We start from the raw sequence: 23,783 nt of genomic DNA, 5'->3' as shown, positions 1-23,783 counted from the left end.
ATGGAAATGATCAAACAATAGAAATACCACAGTTGTGTATCAATAAAGATTGAACTCAACACTTGAAAAAAGAAAATAACAATTCACTTGCGATGGTACAATGTGCACAAAACATTAAACCTTTAAATTCCCATTGCATCAACGCTGCAATAAATGATACATATGTTATGCTGCTTATCTATGCAGAGCCAGCATGGTATGGTGGTTTGAGCACTGGGCTATGACTCTGGATTCGAATCCCAGCTCAACCATGGGTCAGTTACTCTCTTCCAGCCTCTCCTACCTCACTGGGTTCTTATGCAGATAAAATGATGATTCTGTCTGATTGTGTGCTTTCAAGTCATTTCTGACTTATGGTGACCCTAAGACTTTCCTTGGCAAGGTTTGTTCAGAGGCTGAAAGAGTGTAACTTGCCTAAGGTCACCCAGTGGGTTTACGTGGTCATGTTGGGATTCAAACCCTAGTCTCCAAAGTCATAGCCCAAACCATTATACCATGCTGGCTCTTAAAAATGATTAGTGGTGAGTAATTCATACCTGCTTCCTGAAGTTCTATGGATGACAGATCTAAATCAATGTTCCTTTTTAGACAGTGAAATTCATAAGACAGTGCGATGCGGCTGATGCTGGGCCTGTGAACAGCCAGGCTTTCATGGCTGCTCCTGGAACAGTCGGCAAGATGCCAGCTGGGAACTCATTTCCATATATAATCATATTTATGTTAAACAGATTGATCTAGCACACGCAGATTGATAAACAATGCCGGAAATTAGCAGCCTGATGAAAATTACATGGTGCAATATGGAATATTTACATTTTCTGGGACTCTCATGGAGAGGAGCTTCGACAAGGGTGTGCACAATATCAAGCTTGCAGTGAAGTCTGCTATGGTTTTACGAGGAGGAAAATATAACACACCTGGCTTGTAAGGAGCCACAATCTTGTTAGTCTAGCAAAAGAAAACACTGTGGGTTGGGGATGCTTATTATTGTACTGCTCTGCAAAAGTGCAATGGCGCACTGCTTTCTGCACATCTGTCTCCATAAGCCCACTTCTCTGCTCTAATCCCTTTCCCTTTCGATCTGTATTTACTTTTATTTTTATTTAATTTTGGTACAGTTGCACATTCATGGGAATTTATTAGGTAAAAATAAAGGAAGAAAAGAAACTGAAAACAAAAGAGAAAAATAGCTTGCTTGGGAATTGCAAGGGGAAGGGTGGGAGAGAGGAACAGATTCATGCCCACTCATAACACACCGGATGTCCCCCTTTTCCAGGACATGTCCTACATTTCATCCTTCTGTCCAGAAAGGATCCCAAAATGTCCTTCTGACTAAGAAGCATGAGTTTATATATTTATATGAGTATTTCTAGCTTTTATTCCGTTAACGTCCTACATGTGAAAAGGGCTGCTTCTAATGGCTCATCCGTTCTGTGTGAAAAATATTTATTAGTGAAAGGATCTTGTTTTATTGGTGAGAAACCAAAGAAAATGCAGGCCTTTCCTCTTGATCTGAGTCAGAGGGGAAACAAACAGACTACCAGTTTGCCCTTAGTTCAGGGCTGGTGCTATTTGGGAAGCCGGAGCAAAAGTGGGCCATCGATTTCTGTCCACCCAGCCATTGCCTGGAGCCCCTGGCTTTTAATTAGCTGTGCCCTATGGAATCTCTGGCACAGCATTCCTGGCTCTGAAGTGGATATTGGCACCGTGCATTTGGATCCTTGGGTCATTAATGTATCTCAGTGTCTGCAATCCTATTCCTTGCCTCCCCAAGGACTACATGATGGTAGAGCTGGAGTCTCTTTCACACTGCACAGTTGTAGCAATATGATCACACTTTACTGGCTGTGGTTGCATCCTATAGATTCCTGGTATTTATGGTTTGGCAAGAGCCAGCATGGTATAGAGGTTTGAGTGTTAGGCTATTACTCTGGAGACAAGGGTTTGATTCCTGCTCAGCCATGAAACCCACTGGGTAACCTTGGGCAAATGGGATGCTCTCAGCCTCTTTAAAGTTGCTTCGGGTCACTTTGGAGGTATGCTATTTAAATGATGCATGCATCCAAAGAGAGCAGAAGCCACGCCAAAGCTAAGCTCTAGTCCTAAGGATTGGAGCCCGGTTTTGGCGCAGCTTCTGGCCTCTTAAGATGCATGCATCATTTAAACAGCATACCTCCAAAGTGACCTGAAGCAGCTTTATTTTGTCCTGTCTGTCTGGGCTCTTAAGTGACCATTTAAAAACCAAGTTGCCCCCAAATATTTGGTAACATCACAGTATTTCAAAACAACAAAATGCTGCTGGGATGCCCGCTTTTTTCCCCAGTGACTGTGATGTTTGCAGCTAGACTCAGAGAAGGAAAGCCTGAGGGGAGTGGCGGATGTTGTGAACATTCATTCTGATCAAAATGTCCCACCGCTTTGACCTTGCGAGCCCTAAATACATTACGCCAATCTATGTGGCTTGTGTCGAACATAGAGGCATGAGTTGACTCTCAGCGCATGATGTTTCTGAAACAAATGCCTGGGCATGAAGTGAACTGGAACCACTGGGACTGCAGAAGTGGAGGAATCTGGGCTTGGAATCTGGAAGAGGCTCCTTTACTCATATCTCCATAGCAGAAGAACTGAAGAGGTCTTGTGCAGGAATCCTTAAGCAAAGAATTGTTTCAATTCGATTTAAAATGAATTGTGCCAGCCAAGTTACACAGTCATTTTTCCTAGCAAGGTGAGGAGTCCTGTGTTAGGTTCTCCCTCTGTCCAGACCAGCCCAGCCCTGTCCAGTTGTTGCTTTCCTCTTGCATCTCCATCTGTGTCATTTCCAGCAGGCTGCAGGGTGCATTTAACTAGAGCAGCCTCCAGAAGAACAGTCAAGCAGAAGCAGCTCAAAGAGCTGGGCAACAGCCAGCCAGCCTGGAACTTCCCCAGACAAACACGGGTCCAACTGGGAAATGGAGAGACAGATCCTTGGAGAGGTGGCACTGCCAGGATCATGGCTCCTGGGACCCTCCGCTTGCATCCTCTTCTCTATCCCAGCAGCTGCAGATCTCCAGAACTCTGCAATGCTGGGGTCTCTTGAGGATCTGGATTTGGATCTGGAGAGCATCCAGGCAAATGAGTCCCAAGCTCACCCGGTTTTCTTCTCTCTGGACTACCATCATGTTCAAATACCCTTTGAAATTACCTTGTGGATCATGTTGGCTTCTTTGGCCAAAATAGGTAAGTTGTGTCTCTTCCTCGCCCCAGATGGGCAGTGACTGGAAAGTTATTTAAGGCTAGAAGAGGGGTTTCCAAATGGACATTGTGGGCAATATATATTTTACTGGTGCTGTATATGATTTATCAGAACTTTTAACCATTGTTGTTGTTGATATTGATGATGTTATATAATCTGCTTACTGAGCCAAATTAACATCATGCTAGACATGTGGAACATCATTGTTCAGAGGGAGTATACCTTATGATATATTGGTACTGTTTGCCTTCAAGTCATTTCCAACTCATGACAATCCTAAGGTGAACCTGGCAAGTTTCTTCAGAGAGGTGAAGATGACATTGCCATCCTCTGAGATTGAGAGACTGTGGCTTACCCAAGGTGAACCCTGGTCTCCAGAATCATAGTCAAACCGCTACACCATTTTGGCTCTCACCTGATGATATATTGCCTCCCTATATCTGCCACTGAGGAGAGACTCCAGAGAAAGTCATTTTTGTAAGTTTGCTACAATCATCTGGCAGATGCCTCTGTAGGGAATAGGATGCTGGGATCACTTTATTTGGTCCAGCAGGACTCTCCTTGTTTATGGAAATCCTATACATCCAATAAATAAACAAAGGACGTTGGATGGAGCATTAAAGAATACTTGTGTCAGAATGCAATAACTTTTTGGAAACAAATTTTGTCCCAGATGTTTTTTGAGCCTGAAAAAAAGTAGCTGATGGCTAAAACTCTGTGACATTGTTTAAAACTCTTTAGATGACAATGCCGTAAAAACATGTGTTTTGCAGTTCTATGGATTATTCAACAAAAGGTGATTCAGTGGTACTACAAGGGCCCATTGGACAAGATTAAACCCTAACCCAATGGTTCCTAAACCCTTTTCCTCCTGGTGTTTTGGACTTCAGCTCCCAGAATCCCCATCCAACAACAATCAGGAATCTGGAAGCTGAAGTCCAAAACCTCCTGATGACCAAAATTTGGGAACTACTGCTCAATCCTTTGAGGCTGTGGTTTGGTTTGGGTATATGCACCAGAGTCCTGTCCATTATCTATCTGCATTTTTCATCCTAGTCCAAATAATTGATATCCTTCAAGAACAGTAAAATAGCCAAATTGTTCCAATGAGAGAGCAGTGGTTTTAACCCCTCCCTTCATATCTATTATTTAGATGCACAAATTAACTGATCTCATTGAACAGATGTATTGAGGGTCAGCTTCAGAAGGCTATACTATATTTTCTGCTTCTTTTAAGTATGACTAATCAGCATGCTTTAAAAATAGAATCCTTCATAATTAATAAAGCAATATCCTATTATGGGCTTTCGAAAGAGTGTTGGAAATATGGACAATCAGCAAAAGTCTCTCTTTCTTTCTTTTAAAAGCATAGCAATTCTTCTAAACTATAGTCCAAGCTGGCCACAGTGAGCAGCTCTTAAGTATTTAATGAACAGCTATTTAAAAATGGAAGTAATTGTAGTTATTAGGAAACATGAAGTCCAAGGTCCAAAAGCTACTTTGGATCAATCCAAAGAGGCATAAGAGCTCCCAATGAAATATGTAACTTTGTGTTCCTTTGGAAATGAATCTCTATAGCCAAACTGGATTATTTTTGCAGTGCAGATGCAGCTAATGTCAAACTGAATTTAGGCCATAAGATGGAGTAAGGCAAGAAAACCTTATTCCCATTGTTCCTGCTTAGATGTTAAGCCTCATTAAGTTCAGTGGGACTTTCTTCTGAGGTATTTATCCAAGTGCATTCTCAGAAAGGGATTGACAACTATCCAGAAGAAGGTGGCCAGAATGGTGAGAGAATCTAAGATCTGGAAGGAATGGTTGAAACAACTGGATATGTTTCACCTGGATAAGAGAATATAGTGGCCTTTAGGTACCTGGAGGTCTAGCTTGTAGAAAATGGATCCAAATTATTTTGTGTTGCTCCAGTAGGCATTAGAACCAATGGATGGTGATTGCAAGGAATGTTATTGGGCGGCATATAAATAAATCCTATTATTATTATTATTATTATTATTATTATTATTATTATTATGAAGTTAACATTGTATTTTGCTTTTTGATCTTTTTGAAAATAAACCTTACAATGACCTAGAAAGTAAACCAGAATTGTTATGTCCAGAATGCAAAAGTGGACACTGAGGTACAGTGACTGGGGCGCATCTACGCTGTGGAAATAATGCAGTTTCACACCACTTTAAGTGCTACAGCTGCATCCCATGGAATGCTGAGATCTGTAGTTTTACAGGGTCTTTAGCCTTTTCTGCTGAAGAGAGCTGGTGCCAGAATCCCAGAATTCTGTAGCATGGACCCATGGCTGCTTCAGTGGTGTCAAACTGCATTATTTCTACAGTGAAGATGCACCCTGGATTAAATGCATAGAGTGAATTCAGAGGCAGATGAACTCAGAACTTCCAGGTCTGAAACTCACATTGCATTGGGAATGTTGGTGAGATGGTAAGACATACATCGAAGTAAATGGAGCAAAGATGTTCAGTTGTTTTCTTTAAATGTCTTGGATTTCCCAGTAATGTTGCCTCTTCCCTTGGCAGGCTTCCATCTGTTTGAAAAACTACCTTCTGTCGTCCCTGAAAGCTGCTTATTGATCTTTGTGGGACTCATCATGGGGGGGATCATTTACGGCCTCAACGATAAATCCCCTCCGGTTATGGACAGTGATATCTTCTTCCTCTACCTCTTGCCTCCCATTGTCTTGGATGCTGGCTATTTCATGCCCAGCCGTCCCTTCTTTGAGAACATTGGGACAATCCTCTTATACGCCGTGGTGGGGACGATATGGAACGTCTTTGGGATTGGATTCTCACTCTACGGGATTTGCCAAGTGGCTACTTTCCAGCTGAGTGATATATCTTTGCTCCACAACCTCTTGTTCAGTAGCTTGATAGCCGCCGTGGATCCCGTCGCCGTACTATCCGTGTTCGAAGAGATCCATGTCAATGAAAAGCTTCACATTTTGGTATTTGGGGAATCTCTCCTCAACGATGCTGTAACAGTTGTGAGTATATGAAAAGCAAAGATAGGCCCATGAGAAAACAATCCAAAATCTATATACCTTTATTGGGAACAACCCCCCCCAAAAAATATGCAAATATTGTTGAAATCCTTAGCAGGGAGTTCCACAGCCTAGGAACAAGCACAGAGAAACTTCTTTCCTGTAAGGTCACCAAACACGCCTGTGATGATGATGGGACCAGGTGCCATCTAATCCAATCCCATACCAGTGTAACAATCCATCACCGAAGCATCCCTGAAGGTGGCCATTCAAACGGTGCTTAGAAGGCTCCAGCAACATACCTTCTAAGTGTCCCAATTTGGAAGGGACAATTCCAATTAATCCTTTGTTATCCTACATTTTAAAAGATGTGCCAGTTTCTCTCTCCTCCAACTTTCCCCCTTTTGTCTCCCTTATTTCTGGTGCTGCAAAGTACCAAAGTAGTTTGCACTGAATTCACTCAGTAGTGGAAGAGGCAAAGTGGTGAAATATTGTCCTTCCCTCTGGACTCAGGCAAAAGCAAACTGCTGCAGCATCTCCTAGCTTGTCTGTTCTTCCTCATTAATAACCTTTGCCACACTTGGCCTCACATGTCTCAGTTTTCACATGGGAAATGTTGGAATATTTGGAAGAAATGTTGGAAATATCACAATATTTCACCTGCCTGCATTTACTCCCCTTTCTTCCTAGGTCTTATACAAGCTGTTCAGGTCCTTCTGTGAAATGTCATCAATCACAATGGCAGATGTGTTTTCAGGAATCGGGAAATTTTTCGTGGTCGGAATTGGTGGGATCCTGGTCGGCCTCTTTTTTTGGCATGATAGCTGCCTTCACCACCCGCTTTACCAACAACATCCGCGTGATCGAGCCCCTTTTTGTCTTCCTCTACAGCTACTTGTCTTATCTCACAGCAGAAATGTTCCACCTCTCTGGCATTGTGGCGTAAGTAAATGGAGGCACTCAGATACTGAAAGCTTGCACGAGGCTAAATATTGATCCAAACCAGGCCTGTGTGCTACAAAAGATATCTGAACATTTTCCAGGACTTTGGGAAGAGCGGGCATAAAAGCTTCTGGAAAATTAGCTTAGGGACAAAACCACATTGCTTGTGTTTAGAGAAAGAGGCTGAAATGAGGATGCTATCGAATGAAATCAGCCAGGCTATAATATTATTGTTTGATTTTTTGGAAAGTTTTTGTTTGTTTTAGGCAATTTAAAACTGTGACATTCTCCTAAACTTAGCAGTGTTTGAGTTGTATATTACATGTACGCACCCATCCTTGAACTGGAAGCCCTAATGAAGAGCATGTATCCATACTTTCCTGATTAATCCTCTGCCATCCCATTGCTTGAGCTGCTTTTAATATGTCCCACATTCTCCCCCATCCTTCCACTTTCCCCTTCATTGTCAGCTTACATCAATTGCTGCAAAATGAGTTGAAGGTCTAAAGGTAGTTTGCATTCAATTAACTCAATGCAAGGAGAAGAGAGGTGGAGACAGAGTACTTCCCTTCCCAGTACACTCAGGAAAAAGCAACTGCACCATCTCCTAGCTTCTGTGCTTTTCATCACTCATTTCTTTGCAATGTGGGACACCACTGTCAAACTTGCAAGTCCCTCTTACGTCCCATACCTTTGACTGCCAAGAGGAGTTGTCTCTCTATTTTGCTTTCTCCTACGTTCCACGTATTAAACTCTTAAGTGCTTTCCAGTCAAAGTGGTGTCTGGATATTTCTGCAGTGTGGATAAAACCTTAGTTCCATGGCTTTCTCCAGTAAGAGCAAACAAACCTCAAAGTGGAAATTACTGGGCTGCTAAGCCATTCTGTCACGTTTTCTCTCTCTTTCAGAATCATCGCTTGCGCAATGGGCATGAAACGTTATGTGGAGGCCAACATCTCTCTGAAGTCCCACACAACCATTAAATACTTTATGAAGATGTGGAGCAGCGTCAGCGACACCCTCATCTTCATCTTCCTCGGGGTCTCCACCATCGGTGACAACCATGAGTGGAGCTGGCCCTACATTTGCTTCACAGTCATTTTCTGTCTCCTTTGGAGAGCATTAGGTAGGAAGGAGTTTAAAATATATCTTTGGGAAGAATTCAAAGATATAGCTGTGTTAGTCTGCAGAATCAGTACGTAAGGAGATCTTGTAGTACCTTTGAAACTAGCTGAAAGAAAGACATTGTCAATTCAAATTACAAATCCATTGTGTATAGAAATGAAGTTGCAGGTCCAGTTTTAACAATGGACGTTAGTGCACAAAGACGTAGGAAACACTAACAGGGATGTTGCTTTAGGGATAGTCATGTTCCTCAGTTAGCATCACCAGCCTCAGGAGCTGTGTTAGAAGTTGAGGATCCTGATGACAACTATGGAGGAGATGATAGCTTGATCTTTGTCATTGGCTTTTCATTCATGCCTGAGAATTTGCCGTCCTGTTCCATTTCTTCCAGGAGTTCTTGTCCTGACATTCATCATAAACAGATTGCATGTGAATACCGTGACGCCGAAGGACCAGTTCATTATTGCTTACGGAGGCCTCCGTGGGGCCATCTGCTTCTCCCTGGTTTTCTTGCTCCCTGACTTTCAGAGGAAGAAGCTCTTTATCACCACCACAACTGTGGTTATCCTTTTCACTGTTTTCGTACAGGTGAGTGCTGGTCATTTTCTTTCATTGGTCCCCTTTGACCGGTATACCCCATATTAGTTCCTCTGTCACAACATAAAAAAGGAGGTGAGTGGGAAAGAAGGAATCAAGTACAGGCTGAAGCTCCCATATCCGAAATGCTTGGAACCAGCAGGGGTTTGGATTTCACATTTCTTTGGATTTTGAAATCCAAAATAGTTTGGATTTTGGAATTTTGGAATAATGTATTTGCATATATGGATATTTTGACATTTTGTATAAGGGACACCATTTTACATTTTGTATTAATGAGACTTAAACATCCAGGGGTTTTGGTATCCAAAGCTAAACCCCAGTTGATACCAAGGGCCCACTGTACCTTGGCGATGGGACCCAAGTCTAAACATGAAATTCATTTATATGTCATATGCACCTTATATGTATAGCCTGAAGGCAATTTTGTACATTATTTTAAAAATAATGTTTGTGCATAAAACAAAGTTTGCATCAATTGAACCATCAGAAAGCAAAGATGTCACTGTCTCAGCCACCCGTGAAAAAAGTGTCGGTTTTCTGGAATATTTTGCATTTCGGGACTCTGGATAAGGGAGGCTCCACCTGTCATACCTTTAAGACTGAGATTAACTAATATGAGGGTAATACAATATATTTTAAAAGAGACTTTCTGCATCAGAGATGGGAACTCCACGCTCAGAGGGTTTCAGAGAGCATTGTTGTCAATATTAAAACAGGGATGTGTGAAGTGTTGCCTTGGAAGACACACGTACTGTAGGTCCCAAAGGTATTTTTGTTTCCCTCAACTCCTCCACAAAAGCCAGTACAGGAAAGCACTTCTAACATCTCCAAACAGAATGAAGAAACAAGTTTTCACGCGCTTACTGGTGGTTATATATATTTTCCTTTAAAAAGGTTTTTGATTATCCTGTTTTGTGAAAAGCTTTTTACACAACAGGCTTTTTTCCCTTCTTCTTTTTTACAAAATAGGCTAATCGAAAACTTTTTAAATGTACAGTATAAACTATAGCCATTGATAAGGACTTGAAGGCTTGTTTCTTCTCTTGACTGTGGAGCCCCAAGTCCTCAAACTGCCCCATTTCCTCCCAGAAAATGGTGGTCTGCCTCTTGCAGAGAAGCCTCCAAAAGTAGCATAGTTTTAACTATGTAGTAACCTGCCTTGAGCCGTGAGGAGAGGCGAGTAAGAAATACAATTAGTATATTATTATATAATATATATTTAATTCACCCTTTAAATTGGGAAGCGGCCCCCAGGATGGTTTTTTTGTGGTTCTCAACATGGTTTGAGCATGTCAGAGTGTGCGCATGTTCTGCTTCATCCCCAGAATGATCAGATATGCTCCCTCCTTCTAACCATGAGTTGCTCACAAGTACAGAGATCGGCCACCTCAACATAATGCGAAATAAAACTGAAAGAAAGAAACTTCATAGCTCTAACATAGTAATGGAAAAAATGTAAAATCAGCCAGAACAGAGGTTACTGGAACAGAGCGATCCGTAACACAGCTGCTTCCCATAAGTGGCCCCCTCTCCAAGTCACAAGACAGTCAGATACACACACACACTTCAGTGCCATTTGGGGAAAATCAGTTTCGAATGGCGTTGAGTTTTACATCCCTATTACTGTCTTCAGGACTCATGAAGCTATAAAGGTGGCAAGCAATGGTCAGCTCTCTTTCAAAGCTTGGGAAAGTTCCTTTTTTGGCCTACGGTGCTGGGGGGGGGTGTCTTAGAATGATAGTAGTGCCCCCCAAAATGAGCTTTCCATAGCTTTGTTCTGATTTGCTTTCCTGTTCTGAATGGAGATACCACAATAATCCTTTGAGGGAGTCCATTCCACAACTATCAAACAGTTCTTACAGTAAAGAAGTTCTTCCTGATGTTTAGGTGGAATCACTTGCCTTGCAATTTGAATCCATTGGTTCGTATTCTACTCTCTGGAGCAGGAGAGAACAAGCTTCTTCTATCTTATCTAGGACATCTGTTCAGATACTTAAATATAGTTATCATGTCACCTCTCAGTCTTCTCTTCTCCAAACTAAACATAGCAGCTCCTCAACTCATTTCTCATAAGTTTCCGGACCTACCACTGATTTGGTTGTCCTGTTTTGGACATGCTCCAGCTTGTCAATAGTCTTCTTGAATTGTGGTTCCCAGAACTGGAATTATGAGTTCTGACCAAAACAGAATAGAGCAGCACTACTGCTTTCCTCAATGTGTGTGTTGTATTTTTGTCGATGTACCTCAGAATTGCATTGGCTTTTTTGTCCTCTCACCACACTCTTGACTTATGTTTAGCCTTATTTGCATCTATAAATCAGCAGATGCAAGTTTGATGCATATTTCCGTCCCCTTTTTTTCTCTGTCTTTGTGACACAGCTCCTCTTTTTGGGGCTACTTTTCTTCAGCTCTTGATACAGACTGCATCCACTCTGCTGAAATAATGCAAGCTATTTAGCCTTTTCTATCAGCAAACACTGGTGCCCCAGCAAAGTAGCAGGATTCCATAGTATTGAACCATGGCACTTAAAGCAGTGTCAAATTGCATTATTTCTGCAGTGCAGACAAAGATGCTAAATCCCCCAATGGGATATACCCTGGTACTATTTTGAAACTGGCAGCCTTTGTATCTGTGTCCATATTGTGGTACCTCTGTTAGGCCAACCCAAAAGGCACACAATTCTCTGTGGACGTTTCCAGAACACACATTTGGTGTGCTGCTGCTGGCTTTTAAAAAGTTGATCACACCCATGGCAGATTGTGCTACAAGCTTTCCCCATTGATCTATCTCTGGGTGCCACTGGCAGCCATATTTGTGGATTTCTGGTCTACGAACTTTACTCAAGTGATGCATGTTTATGGCATGATTTCCTTCCAGGGATGACCGAGAAGGAGAAGTGTATGAAACAGGGGCCTTTTTTGGCCTTCTATTGCCATCTTGTGGTTAAACTAAATCTTTGATTCCAACTGGGCCTCACATTTTTAATTTTCAAGGGTCAGTACTGGGAGAAGTAATAAAAGTTGCTATAGGATCAGTTCACTAGGAGCAGACTCTTGCAAAGAGCTGCTTGGATGGAGCTATAGCATTATTCTTTATGTATATATTTTATGTACTATACTTAAATAGGGAAATTGGCTGCCAAGTGTGGTGTCATTCCATGCGCTCTCTGATAGGATCAGTGTCTTGCTAGGAAGCTGGACATGGATCCAGGGGATGAAGAGAAACATTCAGGTCCATTCCAGGATGCTTCTCAAAGCAAATGGAGTTCAGGACCAGTGAACGCCAACCTTCTCCAACCTGATGTTGTCCAGATACGTTGGGTAGTTCCATGTTAATTAAGTAATGATTGATACTCACACTTGAACACCAGACACAGAGGATATGATATGTTGTGTGATTAAAATACATTTTGTATTAAATGAGTACATTCTCTTCCTAATGGGTACCTAACTCTTATTGTGTACCACAGGGTATGACCATTCGTCCCCTTGTTGACTTGCTGGATGTCACCAGAAAACAAGAAAGTGCTCCTACTGTTGGAGAACAAATTCATATCCGGGTAAGTCTCCATAGCAAAGGTAGGCAACTGAAAAGTTGAGGGGCTTCATTAGTGCTCTTGGAGGGAAGCATCTACTTCCACCAAAAATAATAAAAAAGCTTGTCTGAATAAAAATGTTGGTGGAAGGACAGCAAAGAGAGGACTATTCCATGAAATCACCGACCTGGATAGCTTAAAAAAACACTATCAAGATGAATCTCTTCCGGCAGGCCTTTCTGGAATAGTTTTCAACCAACATGAAAGAACCCCCCGTCTACGCTGCATATTTTATATTAGGCGACCACTCACCTGTTAGTTGTTGGTTTTAACACTTTATTTTAATAGAGTGATTTTTAATAATAATATGTTTAATTCTTTTTTAAGGGCGGGGGTTTAGGATATATTGTATTGTGTATCGGATGTTTTTATACTGTAAGCCGCTCTGATTGCCCTATGGTAGAATAGCGGGATATAAATCAACGTTTTACTTATTTTTATTTATTCATAACCAACCTGGCTGCTGTGATTTGAACTAATTGAACTTGGTACAGAGGTAGCCCAATGGAGAATGCATTGTAAAAATCCAGCCTTGAGGTTGCCAGAGCATACACTACTGTTTTAGGCCCTCCAATCCTAGGAAGGGGCACAGCTGGCATATCAGCTGAAGCTGATAGTAAGCACTCCTAGCTGTCACATCTACCTGGGCTGTCATTTGGAGCAACGGATCTAGAAAACTAGGGGCCCATTCACACTATAAAATTATAATGCTATTATTCTACTTTATCTGCCATGGATCCATCCTATGGAATCCTGGCATTGGCGGTATAAGGAAGGGCATTTGGACTTCTATGCCAGAGAGCTCTAGTGCCTTACCCAACTATTAGTCCCAGAATTCCCTAAGATGGAACCATGGCATTTAAAGTGGAATAATAGCACTATAACTGTCATGTGACTGGGCCCCTGGTAAGGTGGCTTAGAACAACAACAACAACACCTGTAATAGTAAATAAGAAATTATGCAAGAAATTATGCAAAACCATTTTTTTGACTGGTGCAGTGTGCTCCTTGCCAAAAATGTGCCGTTGTTTTGTCTGTGGGCTTCTGATGCTATCTCCCAGAGTTCATCCTTTGTGTACAACAACAGTACAACCATGTATAGCAAATCCTTCTCTCTTTCTCTCTCTCCTTTCCTCTGTTTAGTTCTTGGATCATTTGTTGGCTGGCATAGAAGATATATCAGGACACTGGGGACAGTATTATTGGAAAGACAAGTAAGGATTTGCTAAAAATACAAGTCTCTACATGTGCAAAGGGGGAAAAACAACAACTTGCAAGTCTGATTTTTTGTTTGCATAAAGTTCCCTCTAGGGATGGCAAACAGCACGGTTCCTCCTCATGACACAAAGCAGATAATTGTTGTTTCCTAACAAAAAGAGACAGCTTTCCCCTTTCTTTGATTTCTTTAAGCACAAAGGTAGGACTGGAATATTTGGGAACTACAGGAAAGGTTTTCACCATTGCTAGGAGCAGGAGACCTCCTGGGCCTGAGAATGTAGTTTATGGTTACCCCCGCAAAGAATGAACCAGGGAAAGGATTGACTTGTGGATTTGACATAATGTTTAGTGTTAAGGGGGGCCCTTTCACACTACATATTTATAGTGCTATGATTCCACTTTAACTGTCATGGCTGTATCTTGCGGAAACCCAGGCTTTATCATTCAAAATACCTCCTCTCTGAATGGCAAATCCCAGGATTCCATAGGATGGAACCAGGATAGTTAATGTGGGGTCACAGTGCTATAAGTGTATAGTGAGGAAAAACCTAAAGTCTAGACAACTGCACTGGGGTGAGGGTCCAATTTTTTTTGGCACTTTACCCCCCCCCTCCCCTGGTGAGTTGCACTAATGCCATTTCAACAAACCATAGGTGACCAAAAAGTGGTTCCAATTTCATCAAAACACCCCCCCTCCAGTTAGTAGGGAGGGCAGGTTGTGAGTTGTGGTTGTAAATCCGGTAGTGCTTTGGGGTTAGTGGTGATGACTCCCATCACTGGGGTGCCGGAGGCTTTAAAACAGCAGTCTGACGGTGCATCTACACTGTAGAAACAGTGCAGTTTGACACCACTTTAAGTGCTGTAGCTCGATCCTGTGGAATCCTGGGATTTGTAGTTTTACAAGGTGTTTATCCTTCTGTTTAGCCAAAGAGTGCTGGTGCCTCACAAAAGGACAAATCCCAGGATTTTGTAGGATGGAGCCACAGAGTGTCAACTTTTTGAACCCTGTATCAACTATATCACTGGCCATAGGTTGTGCAAATATAAGAATGGAAAAAGCTCAGGATCTGTATCAGTGGTGGAGCAATAATTCTACTCTTTGGGAAGCTTATTTAAAACTCATTCTATGATCTGGAACAAAGTTACTGCCCTAATGACACAGAAGCCTCCAGTCTTTGGATGATTTGAAATCTCAGCAGTGTTCGGTTATATTACCATTGCCCAAAAGGTTCTCTTTACTTCCTTAGGCCCAGGCCAGCCTGATCCTGAATGCTCTCTCCATGGGGTTTAAGCAAGAAAGTAACAGGAGAAAATCTTGATCTCTTTACCCAAAGAATCCTGAAGCCTCATTTGTTTTTTTTTTCTTTGGACAGGTTACAATATCTCAACAGCAAATACCTCCAGAAGTTTTTGCTCCGGGAATATGTGCAACCCAAGTCAAGCATTGTGCTACTCTATGAGAAACTGGAGCGGAAACATGCCATTGAACTTGCAGAAGCAGGGCAACTCATCTGTGGGCCATCCCAAAACTCACTGCTGTATGTGCCTTTGGTTGTTTCTTCACTGAATCCATGAAACTGTACTATGCTGAATGTGTACTCACCCTATCCAGTTACACTATCCAGTTTTGACACCATGTATATTGCCATGGCTTCCTCCTATGGAATTCTGGAATGTATAGTTCCATGTGGTATTTAGAGTTCTCTTTTAGAGAGCTCTAATACTATCATTCAGGGAACCACACCAGAAAATCCTAGTTATGATCTATAAAGCCCTTGTTCTTGCTGTTTTGTGTGCCTCCAAGTCACTTCCAATTTATGGTGACCCTAAGGCAAACCTATCATGGCGTTTTTCTTGGCAAGTTTCTTCACAGAGGGTTTTCCATTGCCATCCTCTGAGGCTGAGAGTGCCACAACAAACTACAGTGCCCAGGATTCCCTAGCACTGAGCCAGGGCAGTTAAAGCAGTCTCAAACTGGATAATTTCTGCAGTGTGTTTTGGATCGGTGACATTTACAAAAGACTTGCAGTGTTTTCTGCACAAGAAACAGCATTATAAATATGGCTACCATTTTTGCTAACCTTTCTGTCTTTCCCCTTGCACAGCAACAGGGACAATCCTGTCACCACAGTCAATGACTCGGAGAGTCTCAGCCTAGACATGGTGGATGATATCCAAAAGATATTGGAGAGGAACCTTTACAGAACAAGGAGAACGGTAAGAGCTTTTTCCTCCCCAGCACAGGCAGCAACTTGACAACGTAACCTTTGGCACGCTAAAGCCTAAAGCCCTCTGGACGATATAGTCTCCCCCAGTCCCTTACCATTGGTGGCAACACCTCCCCTCTTTATGCATCATCCTTTCCCCACAAGGGACACAAGGCTTATAAATGAAAATTATTACAATGTACCGTTAGTTAAAAACATTTTTTAAAAGTCAGCATTAAAATGGAATTAGTCTATTTCCGCAGCCAGTAGCTGGCAGGTCCCAGGAGGGATTTGCTGCTTACTGGTGGGGAAAAGAAAAGGGGGAGGCAATTCAGAAAACAAGAAAGAGGTGGTCTTGGCTTGATGAAGGAGAAAGAGGAAAGACATTTCTTACCCTCAGAGACCAGACTGAATTGCCTTTTCCCAAGTATGTGTGTGTATACAAGTGAGTTTTGGGTGGTTTGCAGAATAGCCCACCCAAAAAGTGACATATACCCATGTAAGTTATTCTCAAATGCTTGTATGTCACTAGCAGGATGCCACCCATAGTCTATATTAGAGATGTACACAAACGATAGTGGTTGTATAACAACAATAATAAGAAGAATATGAATAACCAACCCCTCTGCTATCTTGCTTGCTTTACATGTAACCAGGTGCCGGCATATAATAGGCATACTCTTCCTGGAGAAACCGAACCTGTAGAACAAGCCAAGCAGATTTTGATCCTCAGACACAAGAGCTGGCAGATCCACATGAACAGCAGCGACTCGGATCACTTGAGCAAGGAGGTATGTATGAGGACAGGCAATGAGGGCATCAGACTGAGATAAGTAAATGTTGACTCTATCTTCTTCACTTCCAAGGTCCTTGTCTAAATTGTGTCTGCCAATCCGTGGAAGGCTGGCAGGTCCCATGTCAATAGGATGGCTGGTTTTGAATAGCTTTGAAAGAGCTATCCAAGGATCTGAGCACATTTTGAGGATAGAGTTCAGAAACTTGTAAGTTTGGACGAAAACGTTCATCCCCACTAGATGCCAAGTTTACCCATGGCAACCATCTAAGGTGGTAAGGGATATTCTCATGATCAACCACATCCATTCCATGGTTTCACAGGAGACTCCTTGGACTGTGGTTTACCGATATCACACACTGTTTTAGGACAAGGTCCACCTTGATGGTCTATACCCAGCCTATCTGATGTGTCAGAGATTGTCATCATATTTGTGCCCATCACCAGGGCCCAGTGGCCAATGGCTTGGAGATTGGCACTAGTCCAGGGACCACCACTTTGAGTAGCACTAGTCTACTTTGTTGTATTTCATTTTAAATAACAGGAATAAGAAGTGGAATAGTGGCTTGAGATGGTCATGGAGAAGCAAGATGCAATTTGGGGGCTTATGAGGGAGAGCCAATTGCTCACTCCCTGCACACATGACCCATATATTGGGATAAGAAACAGTAATAAATTTAAGGGGTTTTGATAGTCTTGCTGAAATTGCCCGGGTCTTGTTGCAAGACAAAGTGTACCTTGCATCCCAAATGTGCACATCTGGCTCACATCTTACAACTGTGTATTTATATATCCAGAAACTAGCATATAGATTTTAAAAAATGCAAATGGTTAAGGATGCATAGACTGGAAGAAAATGCAAACAAATACAATTTAGTGACTGATTTGTACAGCATAGATTACCAGTTTTCCCGCCTCCTCCCCAAATCAGAACATTCTGATTCTATTCCCATCCGAATAGAAAATTCTTCATAACTCTTCTTAAGGTGTTGTGCCTTGCACAACTGTGTTCTTCATTTGACCACACGATGGTGCCATTACAATTATATTTACACGATCAAAAGAAAAGGAAATATTGGAAAATTATGGGAAAATAGATGCAAATTATGATGTAACAAACCAATCTAATAGAGAGGAGTAGCCAGTAAAAAGGTAAGAAGAATGGGATATAAGAATTTGCCTTGTATTTGCATTTTATTTTTTGTTGTTGTATACCTTCAAGTCGCTCAAAGCAACATATGACAACCCTAAGGCAAATCATAGGGTTTTCTTGGCAAGCTTTGTTCAGAGGGAGTTTGCCTTTGCCATCACAGGCTAGGAGAGCGCGACTTGCCCAAGGTTTTGGAGCTTTTGGAGTCACTTTGTCTTCACATGGTGACATGGGGATGGGGAAAATTGGCTTGTTTGGCGCACGTAGACATGCCCATGGAAGCCACATTGTTGAATCCTTGCTCTTGAATAGCTAGTGAGCAATGATGCTTGATATCTCAGGACTCTGGAAGTTTTTGCTTTGGGTTGGTTTATTATCCCTATACAGCACACAAGGGGACCAGAGTTGAAAGCTACTGGCTGCTTTGGGATCTTTCGATATAAATCATCATGATGGGAATGAACCTTGCTTCCCCTTGGGCTCATGCTCTGTGCCCTCACCCTCCAAAACAGGAGAGAGATCCAATTACTGATAGTCTGTGTCACATCTGTTTTAGCCCTACGTTTAAGGAGATAATATTGCTCCTCCGCTGGGGAATTCTTTGCTTCTAGAAAAATAAAAGCCTTGTGTCTTTTGAAGAATGAGAGAGAAAAAGAGTTTTCACAGCTGAGCACTTCGCTATCACTCCTTACACTGAGATAGCACACTCTCTTAATAATAATAATAATAATAATAATAATAATAATAATAATGCAAAGTTTTGCCAATGTGAGTCTTCCAAGTTGATGCCCAGAATTTGGTCTTTTGGACTTCAGCTCCCAGAAGACTCAGCTAGAGTTCAAAACATCTAGAGGACCAACATTTGGGAAGCACTGGCAGACTGAATCAAATGCAAACTTCAGATGTTTAATTCTTATTTTTCCACATTGAACGTCTAATGGAATTTGACACGAAACCTACACAAATGCCCTTCAGAACCTTCTCATAACCTTCAGTGGCCTTGATAACCTTTTCATCTTGCCCAGAAAATAGACAGACAGACAGAGAGTTAAGAAATGTTTGCTACTCTGGAACAAGGTTTTAAACCCATTTGGAAAGATTTCTACCTCTGTAAAGCACCTTCTGTTTTTCACTGTTGCATCTCTATAGAGTCCTTTAGGGAACATCTTTTGGATGACCTTCTCAGGAGTCATTCAGCTGCTGTACAACTATGAACCCTTATTGTTGCTGCAATTGCGGAGGCATTGGAAAACAATGGACAAAGAGCATGAGGTCCCTTGTTACCGGGGAAAAGCAACAAAACAACCTGGAAAGCTGAATTGGGAGATATCCAGAGTTAGTTGGCAGGCTAGGCTTTCGGGGTCTTGTTGCCAGATCGCACCTCCATCAGAAGCTGACTCTCTGCTTTAGAAACACACCAGGTTTTCTGTCTGTGAGCAGGAGTTCTCTAGGAATGAAGATTAGCATTTTAGCAAAAGGACGGAGCGCTCATTATTAGCCGGAGTCTCTACCTAGCAAACCCTCCAAGAGCTCCTTGTCTCGGAGCCAAGAGTCCTCTCTGTATAAACAGGCCAAATTCTGTTCTGCTTTGCTCAGCTGGCAGGTTTCCTGCTTTCCAGATTACGTTGGGCAACTGTGTCTAAGGTAGATTCAACTTTGTACATCAACGGAAGAAAAGAAAAACAAATGGTCTGTCCACATCGCTTCCCTCTCCTCTTAAGCTGTGATGTGTGGGTTTGGCGGGTTCTTTAACTTCGGTCTTATCTTGGAAAAAAATTGAAAACAAATGGGTGTTTGGGAGAATTACAGATGGCTGTTTATACAGTCGGCTTAACAGCAATCTTCAGAAAATAGTAGAAGATTAGAGTTGGAAGAGACTTCACAGGCTGTCGAATTCAGCCCTCTTCTGGAAGCAGGAATCCTATCTGGAGCTGTCTTTGGGGCCATTCGCACTCATTGTTTTGTCCTGGAGAGATGTGGATCACCAGGCTAATGCATATTGGGTTTGTTGTTCCCATTTTGTTTTGGGTTCGCAAATCTCTACGAGTGATTGTAACCTCTTTATTATTCACACATGCCATTGTTTTGGGATAAAATGGAGCCACCTTCATTCCCTTGAATGATACAGAGCGATCCAAATCGATTCAGAAGCTTATTCACACTGCTGAAGATGCGGATCAATACAGATCTTTCAGAGAAATGTGGGGGGAAAAATGGTAGTGAATATCTTGGGTTATGTGGGTTTTTTGCCAGCCCTCCACAAAAGTGCACCAAGTGTGTGAACAACAACGATTCAACCCGGATTATTTTCATAGCATGAATGGGGCCTTTGTATTTCAGTCATGTTAATGTCCTTTCTAGCCATGGTGGTCTATTTGAAGATTATTCACCAGGATCCTAGATCATTTAAGGAGTTGTAAGGAAGTAATATCACCTGGATTAACCCTCCCCAGTCCAGTTTAAGAGACAGCTACTAGAACAGCTGAAGGAGGTCCATTCAGCTTCCAAACTGGAGCGCAAGGAGGATGGTATTTCATCCTTCTCCTTGTGCTGCCAGGTCTTTACAAACAGTTGAGTCTGGGCCCTTAATGTTATGTAATGCTGGTTTTGAAGTTGTTTAAGGGTTTGTATATACTTCATTTCTATGGTTTTAATATTTTCATTTTAATATGTACTGTTTTGAAGCACTTTTATCTTTTTAATTGCATTTTATTCTTTGAACAATTGAAGTGTTTTAACACGGTGCTAGTTGTATTCTGTTTTAACGCTCACATCTGCATATAGTTAATTGTATTGTTCTTTTAATTTGTAATCTGCTTTGTGTTCCAATTTTTTTTGGGGGGGGAAATCTGGATATAAATAAATATAACAATATACCCCCCCACTGCCATCCCTGTCTCCCAATCCCTTTCCAAAAGAACTAAAACTTAACCCATCTATGTAGACAATCCCTAGTTCTCTACAGTCTTAACTCAGGAGTCATTCCATCAGTCAAACCTATTAACCACCTGCTAACCCTACTGACCTCCCTCTCTTAATAACCCCTGGAAGCTCCTCCTCTTTTCCCTTTCTCCTTTCCCATTGGCTAACAGAACCTAATTGGGAGTCAGGGCTAAATTGGTCTCTCCGCCTTCTCACTTTCCATTGGCTAGTACCCTGTGAATGTCAGAGCCAATTGGTTCTTTCCACTTTTGCACCTCCCATTGGCTAAAATGGACCATGATCCCTGAGTTAACTTTTCCTGTAACCTAGTCCCAGTGGCCATCCAGGGTCTATAGAGGCTGCAACAAAGGAGAATATCACATGGGGGACGGGATGTCCTTGTCCCATCCCACCTGATCATGGGAAGGACTTTCACACCTAACCTGTCATTGACCCATCCGGGAAGCACTAGTGAAAGTGTTCACATGCAACACTTTCACATCGTATCACACTGATCCTGACATTCAACTGTCCAGGAAGCGCTAGTGAGAGTGATTGTGCGGAAGGCTTTCATATCCCATCGCGTTGATCCTGTCATTCAGCCGTGAATGAAATGGAATTGTCCTGTCATTTGCTGTCATTTGTATTAATGGAAGAACCCGTTAATACAATTATACTTCACTGATGGGATCAGTGCGATGTTATGTGAAGGTGTTTCATGTGAACATTTTCACTAGCATGCTCCGGATAGCAGATTGGGGTCATGAATGGGAGAAGGACGAGGGAGCGATCCCATCCATATCCCATTCCCTGTGTGATAATCTCCAAAGACTTGTGATGGAGTCCTGCTTCTGATTGTCGCAGGAAACATCTTCTTCCTTAAACCCTGACTGGAAGCTGAGTGGACCTCCTTCACCCAATCCAGTATCCATCTCTTATAATGGACTGGGATGTCAATTTACATAAGCTTCTGTAAATGCCAGAGCAAATCTTGCCAAGGAAACCCCATGATAGATTTGCCTAAGGAGCCCTGGTGGCGCAGTGATTAAATGTCAGCCACAACGTTGTATGTTTGACCCTAGAGGAGGGCTCCCAGGTTGACTTCCATCCTTTCGTAGGTTGGTAAAATGAGTACCCAGTTTGTTGTGGGCAATTGGCTTATACACTGCAAACTGTTTAGAGAGCACATAATATATATCACTTATAAATGTACTTGATTTTATGGGCGACTCTAGTTGGGACTAGCAGTTGGTTTGAACCAGACACCCATTTTTAAACACTGAAAGTTCTTCCCAAAGGCCAGCCCACATTATTTTGGATACAACATGAGCACATTATTTCTACATTGTTACATGATGTTCTTTTTTTTCATCACAGAAGGAGGATTCCTATTCATTGGACGGAGGGACAAACTTCAAGCCCAAATTGTCCAGGTCTCTTACAGGTAAATTGGAAAACTCTGTGCGCTATTAATCAGAAATCAAGAAACTGACAGATAGGTTGAGTTGTATAATATCAAGTGAATAAATTAAGCACCACAAACACTTTACAAATCTGTAGTGTCAAGATTTAAAAGCAAACAACTTAATGCATCCCTAAAGTAAATAAATAGGAGAATGTTCACATATAACAGATGACAGAAGTCTTCAGGTTTATGATGCAAGAGATCCTAGCTGTCAAAATGTTATTTGATAGGAACCTGGAGAAGGTTCCTCGCTAAAATCCAAATGCTATCGGTTGATGCTGTTGTTGTTGAAATTTTGTTCGGATTCCCACTTGCTTTCTTTGATTACCAACAACACAAGTTGCAACAGGATCTTATAGCACCTTTGAGGCTAACTGTGTGCGAGACGTTGTAGCATAAGCTTTCATAGATTTGGTCTACTTTCTCGATGCATTTGAGGAAGCAGACCAAGCTTATGCTACACCTTCTTTCACACAGTTTACTAACATGTCTGTGTCTCTGAACAACACAAGGTGATCCACCTGTGCCATTTTTTATTCCTTCTGCAGTTAAGCATTCCAAGAAAGCACCAAACGTAAAATCTAACCGGTCAAGATCAGTTGGATTTATCATCCCTCTGCAGTCAGATACCACACAGTGGGCGAACAAGGAAGACATTGGTGAAAGTCCAATTTCAGAGGAAAAGTAACATCACGTTTTCTCGGCTATTTCTTTTTTTCCATTTGTTTGTATCTATATCTGTATATTTCTATCTTTCTTTCTTGATTCTGTAGAAAACAATATTTCAAATGCTTTGACAATTCTTATTTTCAATCCAGATCTTCTGGGTTCAATGTACAGTTCATTAAAATCATTTTGTAAATATGTACATAGAGCATATTTAAACTCTGGACGTTATCAGAGAAAGGAAATTAGAAGTATAATCCAATGGCAATCCAAACGTAATCATGGGGTTTAACATTATTGCGTTAGAGGTGATCACACACAATTTTGGGCAATGGCAAGCTATTTTCGGGCAATGGGAAGTAAGTCCGAATGCAATCATGGGGTTTCACGTTATTGCGTAATAGACTACCACATGCAATTTTGGGCAATGGCAAGCTACTTTCGGGCAATGAGAAGTCAGTTTGAACACAATTCGAATTCACGTAACTTCACTGAACTAGCGAATTCGCAAATCGAAGGAGCCCTAACCAATGTAGCCAACTGTGGGCAATACTGAGAGTTGCAGTCCAGCAATATTTGAAGAGCTGAATGATTCTCATACCGGCCCTATGAGATCAAGGACATTGTTCCATCAATGACTTTGGGATCAGAAAATTGTTCAGTTTTGAGGTCTGCTGGGATGTGTTCCTAAAACCTCTGGGGCAACCAAGGTCCAACCTATAGACCTGCTTTGATTCACAAGCTGGAATATTCCGAATGGAGAACTTCAGTAGCTTTCCATTAACAGGAAGAGCCATTTGTGTAAATATTTGTGTGTACATTTTTGTGTAAAATGAGAATCTATTATTATTATTATTA

General features: G+C 41.8%; 1 protein-coding gene across 1 annotated transcript; it reads left to right on the top strand.

The window, feature by feature from the left end:
• The first annotated feature begins 3,043 nt into the window (after positions 1–3,043).
• Positions 3,044–23,238, top strand: LOC121936865 (sodium/hydrogen exchanger 2-like). Its single transcript, XM_042479533.1, is given in 13 exon segments — positions 3,044–3,216; positions 5,782–6,245; positions 6,933–7,049; positions 7,051–7,184; positions 8,092–8,309; positions 8,700–8,896; positions 12,379–12,468; positions 13,648–13,718; positions 15,096–15,260; positions 15,828–15,939; positions 16,586–16,720; positions 22,172–22,238; positions 22,808–23,238. Coding segments are annotated over 13 exon segments (2,067 nt in total). The 5' UTR covers positions 3,044–3,059; the 3' UTR covers positions 22,948–23,238.
• The last annotated feature ends 545 nt before the right edge of the window (positions 23,239–23,783 follow it).

Source organism: Sceloporus undulatus, chromosome 7 (assembly GCF_019175285.1).
Source record: "Sceloporus undulatus isolate JIND9_A2432 ecotype Alabama chromosome 7, SceUnd_v1.1, whole genome shotgun sequence".
Taxonomy (NCBI): domain Eukaryota; kingdom Metazoa; phylum Chordata; class Lepidosauria; order Squamata; family Phrynosomatidae; genus Sceloporus; species Sceloporus undulatus.
The sequence above is the reverse complement of the archived record's forward strand: the minus strand, read 5'-3'. Positions and strand labels throughout refer to the sequence as shown.